Source organism: Nilaparvata lugens, chromosome 5 (assembly GCF_014356525.2).
Source record: "Nilaparvata lugens isolate BPH chromosome 5, ASM1435652v1, whole genome shotgun sequence".
In the NCBI taxonomy this organism is placed as follows: Eukaryota; Metazoa; Arthropoda; class Insecta; order Hemiptera; family Delphacidae; genus Nilaparvata; species Nilaparvata lugens.
Genome location: NC_052508.1, coordinates 19,649,917 through 19,670,730, shown reverse-complemented (window position 1 = coordinate 19,670,730; position 20,814 = coordinate 19,649,917). Strand labels below are relative to the sequence as shown.

The 20,814-nt window shown below is 33.2% G+C and overlaps 1 protein-coding gene across 2 annotated transcripts; it reads left to right on the top strand.

The window, feature by feature from the left end:
- Window positions 1–3,311: 3,311 nt before the first annotated feature.
- On the top strand, window positions 3,312–20,653 carry LOC111048129 (zinc transporter ZIP9-A). Of its 2 annotated transcripts, none has more exons than XM_022333994.2 (6): window positions 3,312–3,586; window positions 3,955–4,057; window positions 6,643–6,768; window positions 15,136–15,296; window positions 17,427–17,561; window positions 18,541–20,653. In XM_022333994.2, exons 1-6 carry the CDS (start codon window positions 3,491–3,493, stop codon window positions 18,742–18,744), a joined length of 825 nt encoding a protein of 274 aa, XP_022189686.1. In that variant the 5' UTR covers window positions 3,312–3,490; the 3' UTR covers window positions 18,745–20,653. The 2 variants fall into 2 exon arrangements, with proteins under 2 accessions (XP_022189686.1, XP_022189685.1); XM_022333993.2 differs by having other exon boundaries at window positions 3,318–3,586; window positions 6,643–6,813.
- The last annotated feature ends 161 nt before the right edge of the window (window positions 20,654–20,814 follow it).

Here is a 20,814-nt window from a genome sequence, read left to right as displayed (position 1 = left end):
TAGATTATAGTTCTATATTAACATATGGTATGGACATTTTTCAATCATAATTAAGAGAATAAGAAGAACATACATGCTAAAAGACGAACTTTAAACCCTTAAAAACCACCCTTAGAGTTAAAATATTTCCAAAAGATTTCTTAGTGCGCCTCTAAAGGGCCAACTGAACATACCTACCAAATTTGAACGTTTTTGGTCCGGTAGATTTTTAGTTCTGCGAGTGAGTCAGTCAGTGAGTGAGTGCCATTTCGATTTTATATATATATAGATTTTGATGAATCTGAAGAACACCAGTAATAAGGTGTGTACAAACTTATGCGCCAGGAGCACGCGCATTTCAATTTTTATCAGCCGATGCTATTTTTACTATGCTTGTATTTGTACAGAAACAATAAGATACAGATATAAGCACAGCATCAGCTGATGAAAAGTGAAAAACATATTACAAAAATCTGGTGTGGTGCACTCACACATCTTTCCTTGCCGTTATGAAAATTTATCACCTGACGCTAGTGTTAACGCGCATCTCAAGTCTACTTATAAACAAAGATCTGAGCCAGCTGGTGACAGGACAATGACGCTGGAGACATACGAGGTCTGCTATCTCTTCATAGTGAACCATTTAATAGAATCAACAGTTTGCGATTGGATAATCACATTTTCTCGAATTTCGAGCTTATTTTCAATGTTAGGTGAAAATGTTACTGAACATTAATTGTAGAGATTTTCATGCTCAATCTTTTCCAATCGAAATTTTTTGTTTAAATTTATTGTATCTGAAGCCTGATAATTAGGAATCTAAAATCAAACTTTGCATAGATGGGGCGGAGCTCCTAAAATTTTTACAAATATGGGACTTGTGGCAGTTGATAGAGCTTATCAATGACTATTCTAGGTATGAATTTGATCAAAATCGTTTGAGTCGTTTTTGAGAAAATCGCGAAAAATCCTGTTTTTGGCAACATTTTCTCCATTTTAGCCGCCATATTGAATTGCATTTGATCGAAATTGTTCGTGTCGGATCCTTATATTGTAAGGACCTTAAGTTCCAAATTTCAAGTCATTCCTTTAATAATTAACCTCCCAATTATTGGGAGATGAGATATCGTTTACACAGACGTATGTCTGTATATATATATATGAGTCTCCTCCAATCCCTCTACCAAACACCTTTTCCAGCAACCACCCACCCTCATTTACAAGCAGCCTCCCAACCTCAAAAGAATTTTTAATAAAAACCAATCACTCACCTCTGAAATCCCAACTCCACCTGGTACCCTACCCTGCAAACGCCCCCGCTGTAAAACCTGCCCTATCACTGATCCTTCCATTTCCTTTACCAGTCCTATCCACCTTAACTACACCCATCAAATCCATCAATCCAGTAATTGCATCTCCAAAAATTGCATCTACCTCCTTTCCTGCAACTTATGTCCTGCCTTCTACATAGGTGAAACCACCACTGCCCTAAACCTCTGGATCAACAATCACAGGGCTTCCTTTAAAAATAATACTTTCCTACCCATCCCCACCCATGGCTCTGAGCACAACAAGAACTTTGACCAATGCTTCAAAGTCAAAGTCCTTGCCACTCTCCCTCCCACAGCCCCCTCCATAGATGTCAAGATGAAAGAATTGGCTTTTATTTGGGTGCTTGGAGCTGCTTCCAGTCCTGGTCTTAACAGACAGCAATAGTACCATAACGATCAAATCTACACCAACTGTCCAATTAAATTGAAATGAATTCCATCATATATGAGAAATTTCACAGCTATCAAATATATAATAAATTTTCAATAACAATAGAAATAAAAATAAATTTAATTCCAATTCAATTCTACAATATATTCCATTTTCTAATTTTATTCTACTTCATTTTGGATTTCTAATTTTAAATCTCCTCTTTTCTATCAATTCATAATCTACACCTTTCCTTATCCATAACCCACTCAAATTTGAAATCTCCCGCTTGAAATAACCCATCATGGCCCACCAACTAATCCCATAATGCTCCTTCAATCAGTGCGCCTCCCTTCGTCTGTGCTCTATGGTCTACACAACATCTCTACCGCGTCTCTGTTGTCACGACCGTTAGAATGTTCAAATCTGCACTTCACTTCCTGGTTGATTGACAAAGGGGGCCCAGCCCCCGAAAATTCTCATTTAAATGTAAGTTTTTAAGTGTTTTTGATCTATCCGTGTCGTGTGTATCCTGTTTATATATATATATATATATATATATATATATATATATATATATATATATATATATATATATATATATACATATAGACCAATACCCAAAAACCACTTTTTGGACTCAGGGGGACCTTGAAACGTATAGAAATTTAGAAATTGGGGTACCTTAATTTTTTTCCGAAAGCAAAAGTCCCATATCTGTAAAAATTCCAGGAGCTCTGCCTTATCTATGCAAAGTTTGATTTTAGATTTCCAATTATCAGGTCTCAGATATAATTTAAACGAAAAATTTCGAGTGGGAAAGATTGAGCATGAGAATCTCTTCAATTGATGCTAGTAACATTTTTACCTAAAATTGAAAATAAGCTTAAAATTTGAGTAAATGTGATTATTCAATTGCAAACTGTTGGCAATTTGATTCTATTAATCATTTACTATGAAGAGATAGCAGATCTCGTGTGTCTCCAGCGTTATTGTCCTGTCACCAGCTGGCTCAGATCTTTGAATAGTAGACTTGAGATGCGCGCATGAACACTAGCGTCAGGTGATCAATTTTCATAATGGCAGGGAAAGTTGTGTGAGTGCGCCACACCAGATTTTTACTATAGTTAGGTCCGGTAGCACAAAAGCCTGTTAAATTTAACCGTGATTAATTTCATGAGAAACAATCAGAGAAGGCCTTTTTGATAAGACAGGGCTTCTCTGATTGGTTCTCGTGGAATTATTATAATCACACGGTTAAAATTCAACAGGCACATTATATAATCTGTGCAAAACTTAGTTTGCAGCACAGGGCTTTATGGCCCTTTATTTCAATATTAAAATAGGAGCACACTATCTAGCAGATTTTAACAAAAAGACCTATGCTATCTTTCACAGGTTCTCTGGAATCTGTGGAATTGCCAGCACTGTAGGCTCACTCCTTAAGAGCAATTATATTCAAATAATCATAATCATATATTATTAATAATCATAATAATATTATAATCATAATCATATAATATTCAAATTGAACTCTTCGATCAACTAGTGAATTGTCTCCTCATAATTCAAGCAATTATAATCTCACAACAAAACTGTACACAAAGCACACTCTATTAGTCTATTACTCTATTCTCTTTTTAGTCTACAGATTTTCAGCTTTCTGCTTTCTCTTCTGTTTTTCTTCTCAGTTTAGAAATGGGGTCGGACCCGTACAGGCTGTCAGTTGTACACGTTGCCGATTCAAATAACTCTTATTTCAATTTTTCAATTTATTTAATCAATACATAGTGAAAAAAATTATATAAAAATGGAGGAAACATCAGTTCTAATTTTCCTTTCTTTGGTTATGTTGATCGGGAGCTATCTAGCTGGTTCGATTCCACTTGTTATGTCGTTATCGGAGGTAAGGTTAAAAGTAATTTTGTGTCCTAAAATTTATAAATAAATTAAACTTTATCCTTATCATCAGTGATATATTCAAAGATATTCTGTCTCAACTATTCATCAATAGGTAGAGTTTTCAATACCGTAGTCTTATTTGAAATAAAAAATTAACAATTAAAGTACCTACAATAAGCTAGTTCCAAATATTTGCTAAGTTTATTAGGCTACCTTTCACTTTTTTCAAAACTATTAAAATAAATTCACACGCTCTAGAAACTTATATTATTTCACTGTTGAGTTACTTCTAAAATAATACAAATAATAGATTGTTTCTATTCTTTAATTCAGTAAACTTATTGATAAATGTTATTCTGTCTTGCTTTTCAGTCGAAAATACAACTGTTCTCAGTATTTGGTGCGGGCCTACTGGTAGGAACTGCATTGGCAGTTATCATACCCGAAGGTATCAGATCACTCTTCCCTGATGGAGGTGAGTAGATTGTTTCTTTCGTCTCTGAATCTTAGATTTTTCATTGATCACCCAATGAGAGGTCTACTGAATTCTATTTTTCAATACCGGTACAGTAGGCTAGCCTATTCAATGTCTTGATTTTATTGAAAATGAGATATAAGTTATATTAATTCAATTTAAGATTCTATCAAGCATTTTCAAATTGAATGTACGTTATTCTTTTGCCTACTTTTGTTTTGTTATAAGTTATTATAATAATGTCACATAGAACAGACTACATGTAAAAATTCTTAATGTCAAATTTTTCAAGATCAAGATCTTGATATAGCCTACAATAAGTGGCATAAAACACTCAAGTGGAAAGAGCCAATACTCACAAGACCTGTAGTGTAGTCATGATTAGTTGATTACATCTCACTTATGGGTATACCGTATAGTACTAAAATATTGTTGATGTGAGTAGACAGTAAGAGTACGCGTATAGTGTAAAGGTCTAGGTCAAGATAGAGGTATAAATTTGTTTTAGTTGAAGTACCTTCATCCCGCATCGACCGCGCGGCTTCAAATGATGAAAGAGGCCTTGTGTGACCGCTTTTGAAGGCAACCGAGATTCGACTGGTCAATCGCGCGATGCTTCAATCACTACCTCTAAGTGCCGGTTGCACAACAGCCGGTTAAATTTTAATTGTGATTAATTCCAAGAGAAGCCATCTTATCAAAAAGGCCTTCTCTGATTGGTTCTCGTGGAATTAATCACGGTTAAAATTTAACCGGCTGTTGTGCAACCAGGCCAATAACTCCAAAAGAGAAGGAAGGCAGCACGATTTCTCTTCTCAAAATGCCTTATGTGGACCTCTTCCCTTCTCACTATGCACACACCAAAAAAAAAAAAAAAATGTTTGAACGTTCCACTTGTGTTAATGTAGTAATAGTGAAAGGGTAAATCCATTATCTCGTTTTAGCTTGTAAATATACTACTTACAGTTTTCCATTTATTGATACAAACAATCTATGACTAGGAGATATCATCAGGCTCAGCCCAAAACTGCTCTTCACCCAAATGTTTATAGATAGATTCATAACAAGCATCCACTTCCCACCTAAACAGGATCTGGAACTTGTTAAAAATCTAAATTACTACCTATTTTTTGGACATTTTATTAATTAATCAAATTCCTTATCATATTTAAATGATTTGTGATTCTGTCCACGAATAAATAAATAAATGGTCCACTAAAAATCCCGTGATCTATAGTTATTTGTGTAACTAGTGCGCAGAGTGACAGTTTGCTGTACCGAAAGAAACGTTTACGCACGATCCGTAGGCGAGGACGGAATGGTTTCTTGAGTGCAGCAGAGGAACTTTGCGCACGTATTTCACATTAAATTTTTCCTACAGTTACCATTGAATATGAGAAGTGGTTGATTATGGGTAAAATGATGGCTGCAATCCATCAAATGTTTGTCTGTATAATTTTGTTATTAATAACAACTTTAATTTATTTTAAACTTGATAATCCAATTGGAAATTAAAAATCGATAATTTATCCAAATTAAAAATTAAATTAATCCAATTAGTTTGAAAATTTGAATAATTTTCAGTAAATCTTAATTTTTGAATAATTATTCAACCAATCAATTTATGAATGAAAAAAATATTATTTGAAATAATGAATAATCGTGAAATAATGAATATGCGTATCATCTTGCAGCCATCCCAATCAGCTGTTGACATTGTTGGCGTGTATTTTGAATGCGAATTTGTTCTATCTATATTTTTTATGATTTTCAAATAAATAAAAATGAGAACTCATTAAACTATACATTTTGAATATTATTAATTATTAATTCTATTAATATATAATATTAATTATTAATATATAATATAATAATATATATTAAATTATTAATACTCTAATTATTAATAATATTCAAAATGTATAGTTTAATGAGTTCTCATTTTTATTTATTTGAAAATCAGAAAAAATATAGATAGAACAAATTCGCATTCAAAATACACGCCAACAATGTCAACAGCTGATTGGGATGGCTGCAAGATGATACGCAAAGTATTAAGAGTACGCAAAGTAATAATTTGCGCACTAGAGCGGAAAAGTGATTCTTTGCGTTCTGTAATCAGTGCAGGAATGGTCACTTTTCAAGTTAACTGTAGGAAATAATAATTAGAGACACAGGCTACACAAAAGATAAAGACATACACAAAATAGGAAACGATAGAGAATACTGTAGTTTGGTGGTCATTCATGTAGAATAATGATCCATCTACTCTTTTTTTGAATAGAAAGCATTCTCTGAGAAATCAATTGTCAGTTTAACAAAAAAGTTGAGTGATAAACACCCCATCCACCATCCCAAAAAGAGTTTTACCAATGGAATAATTTATAACAGTTCTATTTAATTGTTAATTAGAGATAGTTTTTTTAGTTGTAGTAAACGTTTCATTCTTTATGCTTTGTACTGTTTGTTTATAATGGGTTTCTTTGTGTAAGGTGAATGGCATAGGCCTATACTCACAACTATTTTACTCAAGTTGAATAAAAAAAATAAAATGAAAAATGTTTACCTATGTGAACCTTTTATAGGAGCCAAATCGACTACCACTCACGAAGATTTAGAAGACTTATATTCGCTAATAGGCGTATCTCTAGTGCTGGGCTTCGTTGTGATGCTGCTCATAGATCAGTGCTCAACATCGCGATCCAGAGGAGGTAATTATCAGCCCTTATCGTCAGAATCTGGCAAACCAACCACAGGTGAGTTGAAAACTTCACCTGCTAAAACCCCATGAAAATCGCTCAACAACCCTCCCTCCATTCGCTTATCATCTTTTGTTTTTCAGAATAAATCATTCGAAACCTTGAAATCCCCAATTTTATATAAATCTTGCTAAATAGAATTCCTTTATCGTACTGATCCTTTCCACTAAATTTCAAAGGCGTATGCCATATTATTTTGAACTGTAGTGTATTTTTGTCAATACCGATAAATTCAAGCTACTAAAAATAATTTTGAATGAATTCTAAATATTGTTCTCTATTTGCCACAAGAGTACTCCTGAATTAAGTGAAGTTCTACTTGCATGATAGCTTGACTGTTATTTAAATTCAAAGTATTAATTTATTAAAGACAAATTTTAACTACTTGGTCTCTCCAATAATGAAAATGAATCAATCTCCATGATTTCAACAGAAATCCAGAAAAATTTGGGGTTATTGATTGATTTATTTACAATAAATACAATAATTTCAACTAACATTTGTTCAAAACTGCTTCAACCCCTATTTTCAAATAAATATATTTCAGAGGTTATGTTATTATATAACTTTCAATTCACCATTATATTGAATCCCGAATAATCAAAAACTAAATTTTTGTATCACTCACATTAATGTCAGATTTAGGGAAGTAGTTTTCTCCGTGTTCGCAATGATAAGCTATCGATCATTCTAAGTTAAGATTGATGCGCCTGAGACTCTTGGACTGGGACCACTTGAGGAGCCGCTGTGTAATCTGTGTGATACCGGTACTATGAAGTACTCCACTAAATGTAATTTATGAGTTGGAATTTCGCTTCTCGGTGATTTGGAACACATCTATAGCTGTAGGTCCACTTATCTCTCGTCATCACCAATCATTTTATCATCCACGCAAAAGCCTCGAGTTCATGTGGGCTTCACCCTCAGCTTATGCAACATATACTGCACATAGGTATTGAACATTTTAAAATTGAAATAACAATTATTGAAAATATTTTATTTTAACGCGAACCTTACGACTAAAGGTATTGCTCCGTGCTATGTTGGAAGTTATATTAGCCTACTGAAAAGTTGTTATAAAACGTAATTATAAACTTAAAAAATTAACATTTGGCTTTGCTCCATAACTTCCCTCCTTGATATCAGTTTTATTTAGATTAATATCAGTTTTACCGCCTGAAATGTATATCAATTCCATGTTAAACATTCTGAAATTACTCTTTTTCATTGACGTTCTTGATGGATGAAGAAACTTCATCCAACTTCAGTCTAGTCGAGGCAGCCGAGCCGATAAGACGTACTGCCGTGCTTCTCTATCAATCTGAATCGTGTTCCGTATTCTCGTTTGAACTAGTTACTGTCAGTTAAAGTTTTTCAAGGTGTTTTTATTTTAAACATACTAAAATGTCAGGAACCTGTGGCGTTTGCAATGTGAATTTAAGCTCTAGTAAGACTTCGGATGTGGTTGCATGTTCCGGTAGCTGCAAAAAATCTTTTCATCTTGCCTGCATAAAAGACGATAGTGAGGAGACAAAAGTGCGTTCTGTGAAGCAATGGAGATGTAAAGACTGTCGTGATTTCAATAGTCTGATTTCGGATTCCAATGCCAACATTACCAAGGATTTTATGCGAAAGGTACTGGAAGGTTTCAGGAATGACTTCTTCCGAGAACTTAAATTAGTGAGAGATGAAATGGCAGGAGTGGTTGAATCGATTGGGTTCCTATCAGATAAGGTCGACGCAAACAATAGCTTATTGGATGAACTAAGAAAGGACGTTACTAAACTGCAAAACGAAAACAAATTTTTGCGAGCAGCCAATGCATCTGTTAATGCGGCCAACGACGTCATGCAAGAGCGGATTAGAGCGTTTGAACAATACACGCGACGTGACAACGTCGAGATCAGCGGCGTTCCAGCGACAGCCAATGAAGACGTGGTCAGACTGGTGAAGGACGTCGGAGGAATGATTGGATGTGCAGTGGATGATGCACACATCATCGCGGCTCACCGTGTGCCCAGCTTCCGAAACGACCGACCGCCGTCCCTCGTCGTCCATCTCAGCTGTCGAGCCATCAGGGATGAGTGGATCAAACGTTTCAAGGAAAATAGGAATGCTGCCACTGCCGACAGAATAAACGCGTCCTTTCCAAAGCAAAAAGTGTTTGTGAACGAGCATCTTGCCCCAGTGAACAAATTGTTTTTATCCAAATTAAAAAAGAAGTGCCGAGCCATAGGGTACACGTACGTATGGTTTCGTGAGGGAAAATTCTTTGTTAGGAAATCGAATGGTGAGAGATGTCAGAGAATTGTGACCGATGCTGATATTGAAAATCTGAAGTAGGTTATTTTATCGGAGTGATAGAGATGTTTCAATATTGGAAAATGTTTTTGATTGTATTTCATTTTATTTTATTTGTTTTCATATATTATGTTAATTTAAGTTTTTGTAATTTCATATTTTGGTATGGAGGATGATAACGATTATCTACATACATTGAATGATATCTTTTTTGAAACAGTTACTGACAAAAAAACCGTATTCACTCTAATACATTGTAATATTAGAAGTATGCGTCAAAATTTCAACAATTTTCTGACAGAATTCTCACACGTAAAAAACCCGGTCACGTTCATAGTATTAAGTGAAATTTGGATAAACTCTGATGAATTAAATATGTACAATATACCGCATTATAATATGTTTGCTCGCTGTAATGATGCTTATAGATCAGGAGGAATAATTTGTTACGCTCTGAACTCTGTCTGTGTTACCGAACAAGATTTCAATTGTATGAAAACAGCCGATTCTATTCTATTGAATGTGAAAATTAATAAACATTATTTCAAATTACTTTGTGTTTATAGACTGCAAGAATTTACAGAAAAAAGCTTTATAACTGAACTAGAGCAAAGTATGCATTATTTAACTTCAAATGCAATTATAGTAGGAGATATTAATATTGACTTATTAAATGGTAAAGAAAATTCAACAATCTATCTAAGTTTAATGGAAAATAATGGCTTCTCATCTATTGTCGATAAAGCAACTAGAATTACCTCAAGAACTAAAACCCTTATTGACCATATTTTCATCAAACATAGACAAATAAATAGTTTTAAGCATGCTATCTTTGATCTGAACATCACTGACCATTGTCTGCTAGGGCTAAAATTTGATGAAAACCGTATTAATCTTGAAGATAATTCATCGTTATCTGTTACTAAGCAATCAATAACCGATATTGATAAAGTTTGTGAATGTCTTCAATTACTTGATTGGAATGATGTGTATCAGATGGAAGATGTAAATTTAAGTTATGAGAGATTTCATTCTATTCTAACGGACCTAGTTAATAAATGCTCTAAAACTATAAATTCTAATAATAGACTTACAAAAGCTAAGATCATAAGTCCGTGGATTACCACAGACCTTTTACGTAAAATAGAAAGGAGAAGGAAATTATACAAATTATTAAAAAAAAGACCTTATGATACACCCCTAAGAGACCATTATAATACTTATTATGACAATCTAAAAAATGAAATTGATTCTACAAAGAGAAACTTCTATTCAAATTGTATTCGTATTGCTGATGGAGATCCGGCCAGACAGTGGAGAGTAATCAACAGCTTAACTGGTGAAAGCCGTAATCAAATTTTTGATAAGGTGGAATTGGAGGACGGTACTATTGAGTGCGACCCCCAAAATGTAGCCAACAAAGTTAATCGTTATCTAATCAATGTTGTTCAGCCCGATTGCAATACACCTTCTTCTGTCTGCCTTGGTCTTTATCATCAGTGCCGTTCCTTTTTCATAGAACCAACTACAGATAATGAAATCTTAAAAGTTATCTCTAATCTTAAAAATAAGAAATCATCCGGCTTTGATAAATTTAATGTTCTACTAATAAAAAGAATTGCCTTATATATTGCACCCGTACTGACCCATATTTTTAACTTAAGCTTCAGTAAAGGAGTTTTCCCAGAAATGTTAAAGATGAGTGTCGTAATACCAATTTTCAAAAAGAAAAATTCAATAAAATTAAATAACATCAGACCTATTAGCTTGCTTTCCGTTTTCTCAAAAATCCTAGAAAAGCTTATGATAAATAGATTAGTAACTTACCTAAATAAAAATAATTTTTTCTCCCAAAAGCAGTTCGGCTTCCAAAAAGGAAAATCGACTGAAGATGCCCTTTTAAATTTCTCAAATCTAGTTTACAATAGTTTGAATAATAGCAATAAAACAACCGGTCTCTATATAGATTTCACAAAAGCATTCGATTTAATTAATCATGAAATTCTATTTTTAAAGCTTGAGGCGGCCGGAGTCAGGGGAGTGGCGCTGCGGTGGTTCCGCAGTTTTCTGAGTAACAGGGAACAGCAGGTGAGGGTTGGCGCTGAGGGCTGCCTCAGTAGCCCCCTTCCCGTCACCGTCGGCGTCCCCCAGGGCTCCGTTTCCTCAGCTATTTTATTCATTATCTTTATTAATGATCTCTTAAATATAAAGTTCAATGGAATAATTCAAGCCTTTGCAGATGACATTGCTTTCTTGTACTCCCATAAAAGCAAAGAAGTTATAAAAAATAATATAGTAGCTGATTTGAGTATCCTGAGAGAATGGTGCAGTAAAAATAAAATGATAGTTAACGTATCTAAGACAAAATACATAAACTTCGACTATAGAGCTGTAGACTTTTCCGCCCCAATCCTATATCATTCTCAAGGGTGTACTCGAGAAGACTGCAGCTGCGAAGAAATTGAAAGAGTTGACTCTTTTAAATATTTAGGACTAACATTTGATGAAAAAATGTCTTGGAAAAAACACATTCAGATTTTACATGGTGACATTAGAAGATCAATAAGGAAATTCTATTATCTCAGAAATTTATGTGATCAAACTCTGATGAAATCATTATATTATGCTTTGATTCATTCTCGGCTCCAGTACGGTTTGATATGTTGGGGTGGAACATTCAAAACTTTCATAAATAGATTGCGAATATCACAAAATCATATTATTAGATTAATATTACATAAAAGAAAAAGAGAAAGCTCTTTCCCCTTATATTGCAATTTGAAAATCATGCCTATTCAAAATCTTTATATTTTTAAGGTTCTAAAAATGTTTTATTTAATAAGTGGAAATTGTGGAATTGAAAACCTGTATTACAATATGAGAAGTAATGATAGGATTCTGTACCGTACCCCTAAAGTTAAAAAATGTATTTTTAGAAATTCTTGTTTGTTTATAGGGCCCTATTTATTTAATAAATTACCACTTAATATTAAAATATGTGCTTCTTACACTAAATATTGTAAAAAACTCATACATTGGCTATTTGAATTGAATGATACATCGACCTTGAGAACTGTATTGAGATAACTTATCCGTTTATATGCCTATTCTGTTCTATTATCTTATGTTTATATATTACCTACTTTGTTTACTTTGTTGATATTAACTGATTATAATATTGCAAATCCTAATAATGATCATATTATCCATGGTGTATTAGACAAGATGTTTACACGCTGCAGGTAGTACTGACGACTATTCAAGTTTATTATGCTAGACTAGACTCAAACTATTGTTGTTTTATAAATTTAATATTATGTATTACACACTGATCACAATAACTGGATAACGTGATCAGTTAATTTCCAAGATTCTGTTTGTGTTTTTACTATGTCTCTCAAGAAGGAAATAAATTCATTTATTCATTTATTCATTTATTCATTTATTCATTTATTCATTATTTTATACGACCTAGCTGTTCACCATACTAAATTATCAAATTACTTTGTAGGCCTACATAAATAATTAGATTTTTGAAAATAAATATTGATTTTCAATGTTATCTATTTTCCAAAAGCGTCCGCATTGTCACTCATCCCCATGTATTGCCGTGCTACCAATTTCTCCTAATTCGGTTGGATAGCATTTAACACCTATTAACCTAAGGAAATTTATCGGCTCCTACGTAATAGATTCTTGATAAATTATGAATGGATCTATCGCCTATGAATGAGAAATCCAATTTTCAGAGCAAATGAACTTATAATCTTCAGATGAATTTTGGCAAAATATTACACAAATACACAAAGAACAATATCTTACAAGCCTAAGCATCTAGTCACTACGAGCTAATTACTTATCCAGATTATATTTGAAAAACAGTGGCTATTGGCTTGTATACACAAATAACAATATACAGACAAAATAGAACACTATAAACTGATTAAAACTCAATTTAAAACATTAATAAATTCACTTAAACAGAAAATTATTTAGAGAGCACAAAATTACAACACACATCAGCCAGCCATGTTTCAGAGAGAAGAACAGGAAAAGCAAAGCTACAAGGAAGCTTCGTCGTCAGACAAAAACCACATCTCAAAATCAGTGATGACTTCATGACACGTCAACAACAAAATTATAAATTACAAGTTTAGAATTCACATTTTATATTTGTTCTCAATAAAACTTTATTTTGAAACTATTATTTTAAATTTTTATATATCATCTCGATTTAAATAAACCATTTATCTATTAATTCTATCAACCCAGCCTCGGTGACACCATGGAACAATGCAACAATCATTTACGATAAAAAATTCTCAGTCAAAAAGTTTGTCCGTATATCGATGACTCTGATATTTACTATAAAGTTTCATAGATCTCGAATTGAAGATTCGATTCCAATCGAGAAAAATGTAATATTACAGTATATAGAATTGTCTGATTTTTCACGGTCTCTCAATAGACCAGCGTAAAAATCAATTTTGAAAACTCGACGGTGTTAACAATGTACCGTGGCGTCGATTTTGTCACAACTTGCCATTTTCATTTGATTCTTCACTGAGCTGTTGGTTCCAGTCGCTAACATAATTCCATTTTTCTGAAAAAAATTATGAGTAGAAAATAGAATATTAATGAAGTGGAATGTTAGCACGATTGTTCGTTCTTACTAAATGATCCATTTTGGTTTCTAACCTGTAATGACTTATTGTCTTTCATTAATTTCGTGTCGTATTTCTAATTATAAATTTTAATTGGCAGTTTTACTATGTACAGTTTTTTGTAGTTACATAACATTGAAATACCGCTTATATAGTCTTTTTTCAAATTTACGCATTCTCTTGCATTGTAATTATCAAACGTATCAACAAGGAACTTAGCACTTTATTTGTTCTTTTAGGGCCGGTTTCCGAGCACGGGATTTAGCTAACTTCTAGACTTTAAACAGCTGGAGTCAGAAAATTGGCTCTCCAAAACGGGGCGTAGTCGCAGTTTTTATGACAGAAGTCGCAGTTTTTATTGTCTCATTTCTATAATTGGAAACGTTTTTCCTTGACGAAATTGAACATTCCTAAATAATTCTTAATAGCTGAAACTTTACACTATTTTCTCTTTATTTTATTTTGTATTCAATTTTCTAGTTTTTCGAAATTTAATTCAAACGTGACTATGACAATGACTACGACTACGCCCCGTTTCGGAAAGCCAATTTTCTGACTTCAGCTGTTTAAAGTCCAGAACTTAGCCAAATTCTAGAGCTCGGAAACCGGCTTTTGAGTGAAAGATCCTCGAAAAAGGATAAAGAGGTGGAGTCACAGATGCTGAATGAGGATGAAAATTGTTCTTTCAATTTATATATAATCAGTATCCACGTATTGATACCTCCAATATTCTCATAATAGAATTTTATTAGACTTATTAACTCCAATATTTATCTCAGTGTAAGTGAAATATCCTATTTCCGATTAAAGCTGGCAACTAAAGGTAGTACATGCATGTACATGCATGCTCATCATGCTTGTTTTGTCATCAATGAGAGGCATCTAACATAAAAAAGTAGCTAATAACGATAAATGAACCACTGGAAAATTACAAATTATAATAATACGAAAATAGTTTAACTTCAAACAGAGCAGCGATGAAAAAATAAAGAACAAAAAATCAAAGATACAAATACGTAACCTCCAAAAATTTTACTTGAAGCCTTTTGCTGTGATGACACAACAATATATGACTTCATGTGTATCATGCATGTCCTACCGTTAGTGGCCAACCTGAGGAATGCGCGATTTTTGTAAAAAAATGTGCAGACTGCGATTGACATTATTACTTCTATGATATAAATAACTTGAATCAACTAAGCAATTTTTCTTTCAACTCACTGCATATACAAATTACTGTTCTGTAGAGTATTCATCTATTGACTGTGCATAAATGATCAAGCTTAACATACCGTGAGAAAACACGGTAAAGTGTTGGTTGTAGTTAATACGTTTGTGTTGTGCATTGGTGCAGATCTGGAGCATGGAGTAGGTGGGGCGGGCGGAGGCCGAATCACGGCCACCCTTGGCCTGGTGGTGCATGCAGCCGTGGATGGAGTCGCCCTGGGCGCCGCGGCCACCACAACGCACACCGATGTCGAGATGATTGTCTTTGTGGCCATCATGTTGCACAAGGTTCGTTCTACCAACTTGATTAAACTATCAAGTCTAATAGTTTCGTGATAGTAATTATTGTTCTAATAGCCTATCAGTCTCGTGATAGTACTAGCACAGAATAAGTACAGAATGGAAACTTGTAATCAAACGCCTATCTAACCAATGCTTTTTACATGACGCAAATACTAGACACGTCACGTGACCTTGGAAAGTTCCAATCCTGGTCTTCTGATTGGCTCGTGGCAGTGAATGAGATCAATTGATCCGGATCATTAAAGTGATCCGAACCTAACATCAATACTATTTCAATGCGGCGCTTCCTAACAAGATGGCGGATTTTGGCGTCAGGGTACTAGCCATGCTTCCATACTGTATGTATACTGTGGTACTAGGTCTATAGATAAATATGGATAATGCGGTCCCTATACTGTCAATATTAGAGCCGAGGTACACGATGCGTTTTTTCAGTCGGCATGACAGGACAGGAAGCTCTCCGATTGGCTGGACAGAAAGCTAACTCGATACACCAACCCAATCAGCCAGTCGCAGAAATTCCTATCCTGTCGTGCCGACTGAAAGAAGCCTCTTGTGGCTTAGCTCCTATTGTACAGAATAATAACTACTCAATAACTAGGAAACATGTTGTGATTAAATAATTAAAAAAGGGTACTGAGATTTTTATTTTTCTTTCCATTTCTATAAAAAGTAGCCCTATACAGAAAAGAGATAACTACTCAAGCCTAGTTTCCATTCTGGCAATTTGCAATATCACAACAAAACGACGAACTTCGCTAGCGTGTTGAGCAGATTTAAAAACTTTGTCGTCTATTGTTTCCATTTTGGCGCAATCTGCATAAAAATGATCACAATGACAAGGTAGATGATAACTCAGCACTAAAGTGAGACCTTGCTCTTAAGACCTTGGCACTATAAAAATATAATATCGGGGCACCGAGCTTCGCTCGTTATTTTTATTTATTGATAAACAGAACACAATTCTCTAAAATGATCATGTTTATATTTCACAACTGGCTATAATATGCCATCTTATGAATTTCGGGAATGCGATATTTTGATTTTTCACATACTCACTCGCTCACTCACTTTTTTACTATCCACAGCTGTTTCAACCAAGGATGAATTATCCTTTTTATGTCGTTCAGCAAGTTTTCCCAAGGATGAGACCTAGTGCAATCGAATTTTTATATCATAAACCCACTATGTTCCAAATTTTGTGAAAATCGTTAGAGCCGTTTTCGAGATCCGTTGAACATTAATAACCAGATATAGATGTATAAAAATACAGAAATTGCTTGCTTAATATAATAGGATAAAAGTGGCCAAAACTCACTTATTTTTGGGTATTTTCGGAAATGTGGCTCAAGCTTACAGTTTTTAGAACAGAATCGTTCTATCTTTATTAACTATAAGGAAGTTGGAATTTGAGAGAAAAAGAGATGAGTAGACTAATCAATTGTGAAAATATGAATCCGTGAAATATGAATATATAATAGGTTCCAGTCAATGAAGTTATTGTGGTATCTCGACTGACCTTGGAGTATATATTCGCATTGATATTCTTGCTATAAAACACTTGTATCATTTCAACTGATCAAATAGAATAGTTGAAGAAACAAGCACTGCAATCAGTCTATCAATTAAAGGCAAATTAATCAACTCTGCAGGTGTTGTTTGTGTAGCAAGTTGTTGTTTTCGTCGTCTTGTGGTCTAATATTAATTTAGGCTGAAATTTCTATCTGAATTCCAACTGATTTTCAACTCTTTCAAGCTATAAATTTTAAATGGTTATTTTTTGAAAGGATGTAAACGATAAAAATAAAAATAAGAATATGTCTGTTGTTTGTACTAATCGCACAACTTTTATCTAATATGTTTATAATTAACTAATATTTTTTTTCAAGTATTTTAATAGGGCTTATTTAAATTAATTTACAAAGAATTACCAGTACCCTTGATTAATTATATTACTTTATTTCTGACACGACTAGTTTCGGGTATTTATCCCATTATCAAGTGTCAAATTATACTCATTCATCAATAATTATAAAAACACATAATCTTGGTTCAATATCATAATATTTACAACTAATAGAGTGATAATGTCATATATTCTCTGATATTCAACAGGCACCAGCAGCGTTTGGATTAGTAACATTTTTGATGCATGAAGGAGTTGACAGGAAGAGAATTAGAAGACATTTGCTGATTTTCTCTTTGGCTGCTCCTCTTCTGTCTCTCGTCACCTACTTCGGAATAGGAAAGGCAAGTCTTTAATAACAGATAATCGCACTAAATCAGCGTTCAGTTTATTAAATATGAATTGGAAATGGAAAGTCAACAAACTAAGTAAATATTTGTCCTAGATAACAAATATGAAAAATCAGTCAGTGCTTTTGAGATATTTAGATAATTTCCATCATACCTTTCCCTCAATAAATCATTGAACGTTTCAAACAGTTTCTCATCAAGTAAAATTCCATTAAATACATAATTTTTCTGGGCTCAGTAATATTTCTGTAAAATACTTTCCTCTTAAACAGCAATGGGTCTTTCTAGAACTAGTACAAAATAAAAATCAATCATTTTCTCATGATATTTTCTCGTAAATTTAATTTAATTCCTCGTTAAAATCTAATATGCTCTATACAACCGTGAATGACCAGATGGTGGTAATTTAAGATTAATACCTTCAATTTGAAAACTGGAAAACATCTCAAATTCTACAAGCATAGAAAGAATCAATTGAATAATATTGGCTATGAAATTTGCCAAGAGATGTAACAACAAATAATCCCTCAGTATTGCATTTCAAGTTTCACTTCATACATTTTGAGCCATAAAAGTTTTATTTCTATATTTTCTATGTTCATCTCATTACCCGAATACAAGCTGTGAGCTCATGGGCATTACCCTCAGCAAAATAATATGTGTCTCCTTCATATTAAAAGAACAAAGTAACAGTAATTACAGCTGAATTTTGTAAAAATAAGTCACATAACAAATAGCTTTGGCCTAATTTAAATTCAATTTTAATTGCAGATAGAATTTTCTCTAGATACTAATCTACTTAGTAGATGATACAATATTCCTTTATGAAAATTACAGTAATTTGAAAAATTTCAAATCTTATTTTACGACCCTTTTACACTACACTTTCACTACTTACATTTTTGAATTACAGTTATAATTGCTATTGTTTTACTCATTTTATTCTAACAAATATTATTTTGTGTGTTTTTAGGAGGGAAAAGAAACGCTGTCGTCTGTGAATGCGACTGGAATTGCGATGTTGTTCAGTGCAGGCACATTCCTGTATGTAGCAACGGTACATGTTCTTCCCGAATTGACAGCTCGCGTCGGTGGGGCTTTCCGCATGAATCAGCTATTTGTACTCGTACTCGGAGCTATGCTGCCACTTATACTCACAATGGGACATCACCACTAACACAAGTCGACGTTTCAATCTTCAGGTAATCTTTCTCCAATTCTGAGTACAATTAATGCTTGAATTGTCGAGTCCCCCTGATAATGCCACATTTCAATGCGAAATCATATCAGCAGGAGTTGAAAGCTCTATATTGACAAGAAGAATTTAGTATTGATAAGGAGTTGTAGCATGAATTAATTGCTGCCTCCCTCTCGAATGTTTCAAAGTTTTGACTAAGTTGACTGATGTTATAAAGAACTAACTCAGGAAAGTTCTTGTTGTGATGAGTAAAAAGACTTCATCAGTAGGAAATGAGAAATTACTATCCGTAGAAGCATGAGGGAAATAATCTGTGAGTTTACTTCATCGGAATATATAGTAATATGAAAATATTATTCTATTCAAGGCTTATTGCTAAGTTCAATTTGTGAAGCTTTAAAAACGGTCTAATTACTCTTATAAACAGTATATTACTGTATCAAGTTAGTGCAATAGATGATTTTTGTTTGAATAATATAATTTTATTGATACTGTCTTCGTTGACATTTTTTGTAAACTATCTGTAAAGTTGAAAGTTGACGATAAGACTGTAATACTTGAATATGTTTTGTAGTATGAGATGCGAAATGGTCATACACCTAGTCATCGTCGAAAATACTCATGAGTCAAGATGGGTAGATTTATTTTGTAAAATTACCTGAAATGATATCATTACGGAATCATAGCATCACATTACTATTTTAACTTACGATTACGGTTACGATAATACTTGCGGTTACGATAATATTTTTACTTTTTGTTTAAGTTGTTTGTCAAAAGCTCAATATCATCTCACCTTAGTGGAGTTTTAACACTAGAGACAATCTGTCAAAAAAAACTCAGTTCATTGAACCAATTGGTCCATTGTCATTTAGCTCACTATAGAGTTCAGTAATGTATCAAGCTATTAGTATTGTGAAAAATTGATATTAAATGTATTTGTAATCTTATTTTTGCTCTACAAAATGTTTGTTTTCAAACTAAATAATTCAAGTAGATTATATTCAACTATTGTGCTCCCTGCATTTAAAATTGGTTAAAATTAGTATTACTTACATACAGCCTGTCGCTCAGTCTCGTTTATATCCCATAAGTATTGCAAAATAAAAGTATTAGGTGGTCAATTACTGTTATCTATCAAATATTTTTCCATTTTTTCCAATTTCAGATCTACACCAGATTTAGTAAATTTTTATTCTTTATTGAGACGGCACTCATTTATTTAGAATGGTGCTACAATACTTTCAATTCCACTTTTATCTTCGATTGCTGAGATTACCGTATTGTCATTGCTTCTCGTTGTATGTTGCACTGATAATTTTAAATGAAAAACTTGAGATTCTTTTCAGAATATTGTGTATTGTTGAATTATTTTATGTATTCATGTGTGTAAGTATTTCATGTGAATCAATGTACTTGATCATTCAATGATTATCAGTGTGCAATCGTGAATAGGTTGGCCTTTCATCGCAGTAACTCTCGAATTTGTTATTTCCGCAGTGGAATTCCAATCCAACTAGTAATTTGTGACTAGCAAAAGCAATAGAAATGTTGCGATTTGAGTTATTAACTTATTTGTTCGAGTTATCTCAGATCTAATGTAGATTATGCTTGAGACGCAAAGAGTTACTCAATATCCTGTGATATATTTAATACTCTCAAGACATTTAGTGCTAGTGTCAAATGTTGTAAACTTGTAAATAATTTATTACAAATAATTAAATAATTATAAATTTATTCATTGTGATAATTGTAGTAATTATGGTGTGGTTATTGTATCCATTTTTAAAAAATATTTCTGGCAAATAGAATGAATTGCAATATTGTACATAACACTGTCTTCAAATATGAAAATTATGTGAAAATAAAAATATCTTTTCCATTCGAATTGATTTTTCTTAAATCCTTTTTTCTCAAATGAAATTTATTATAACTTGAGAAAATTTTATTCTCTTCAACTTGCATTGCATTAATATAAAAAAATTATGACTAGACTTCAAGCATCCTTTAGATTTCTCAATACAGTAGCATAATCATGCTGTGAGTTTG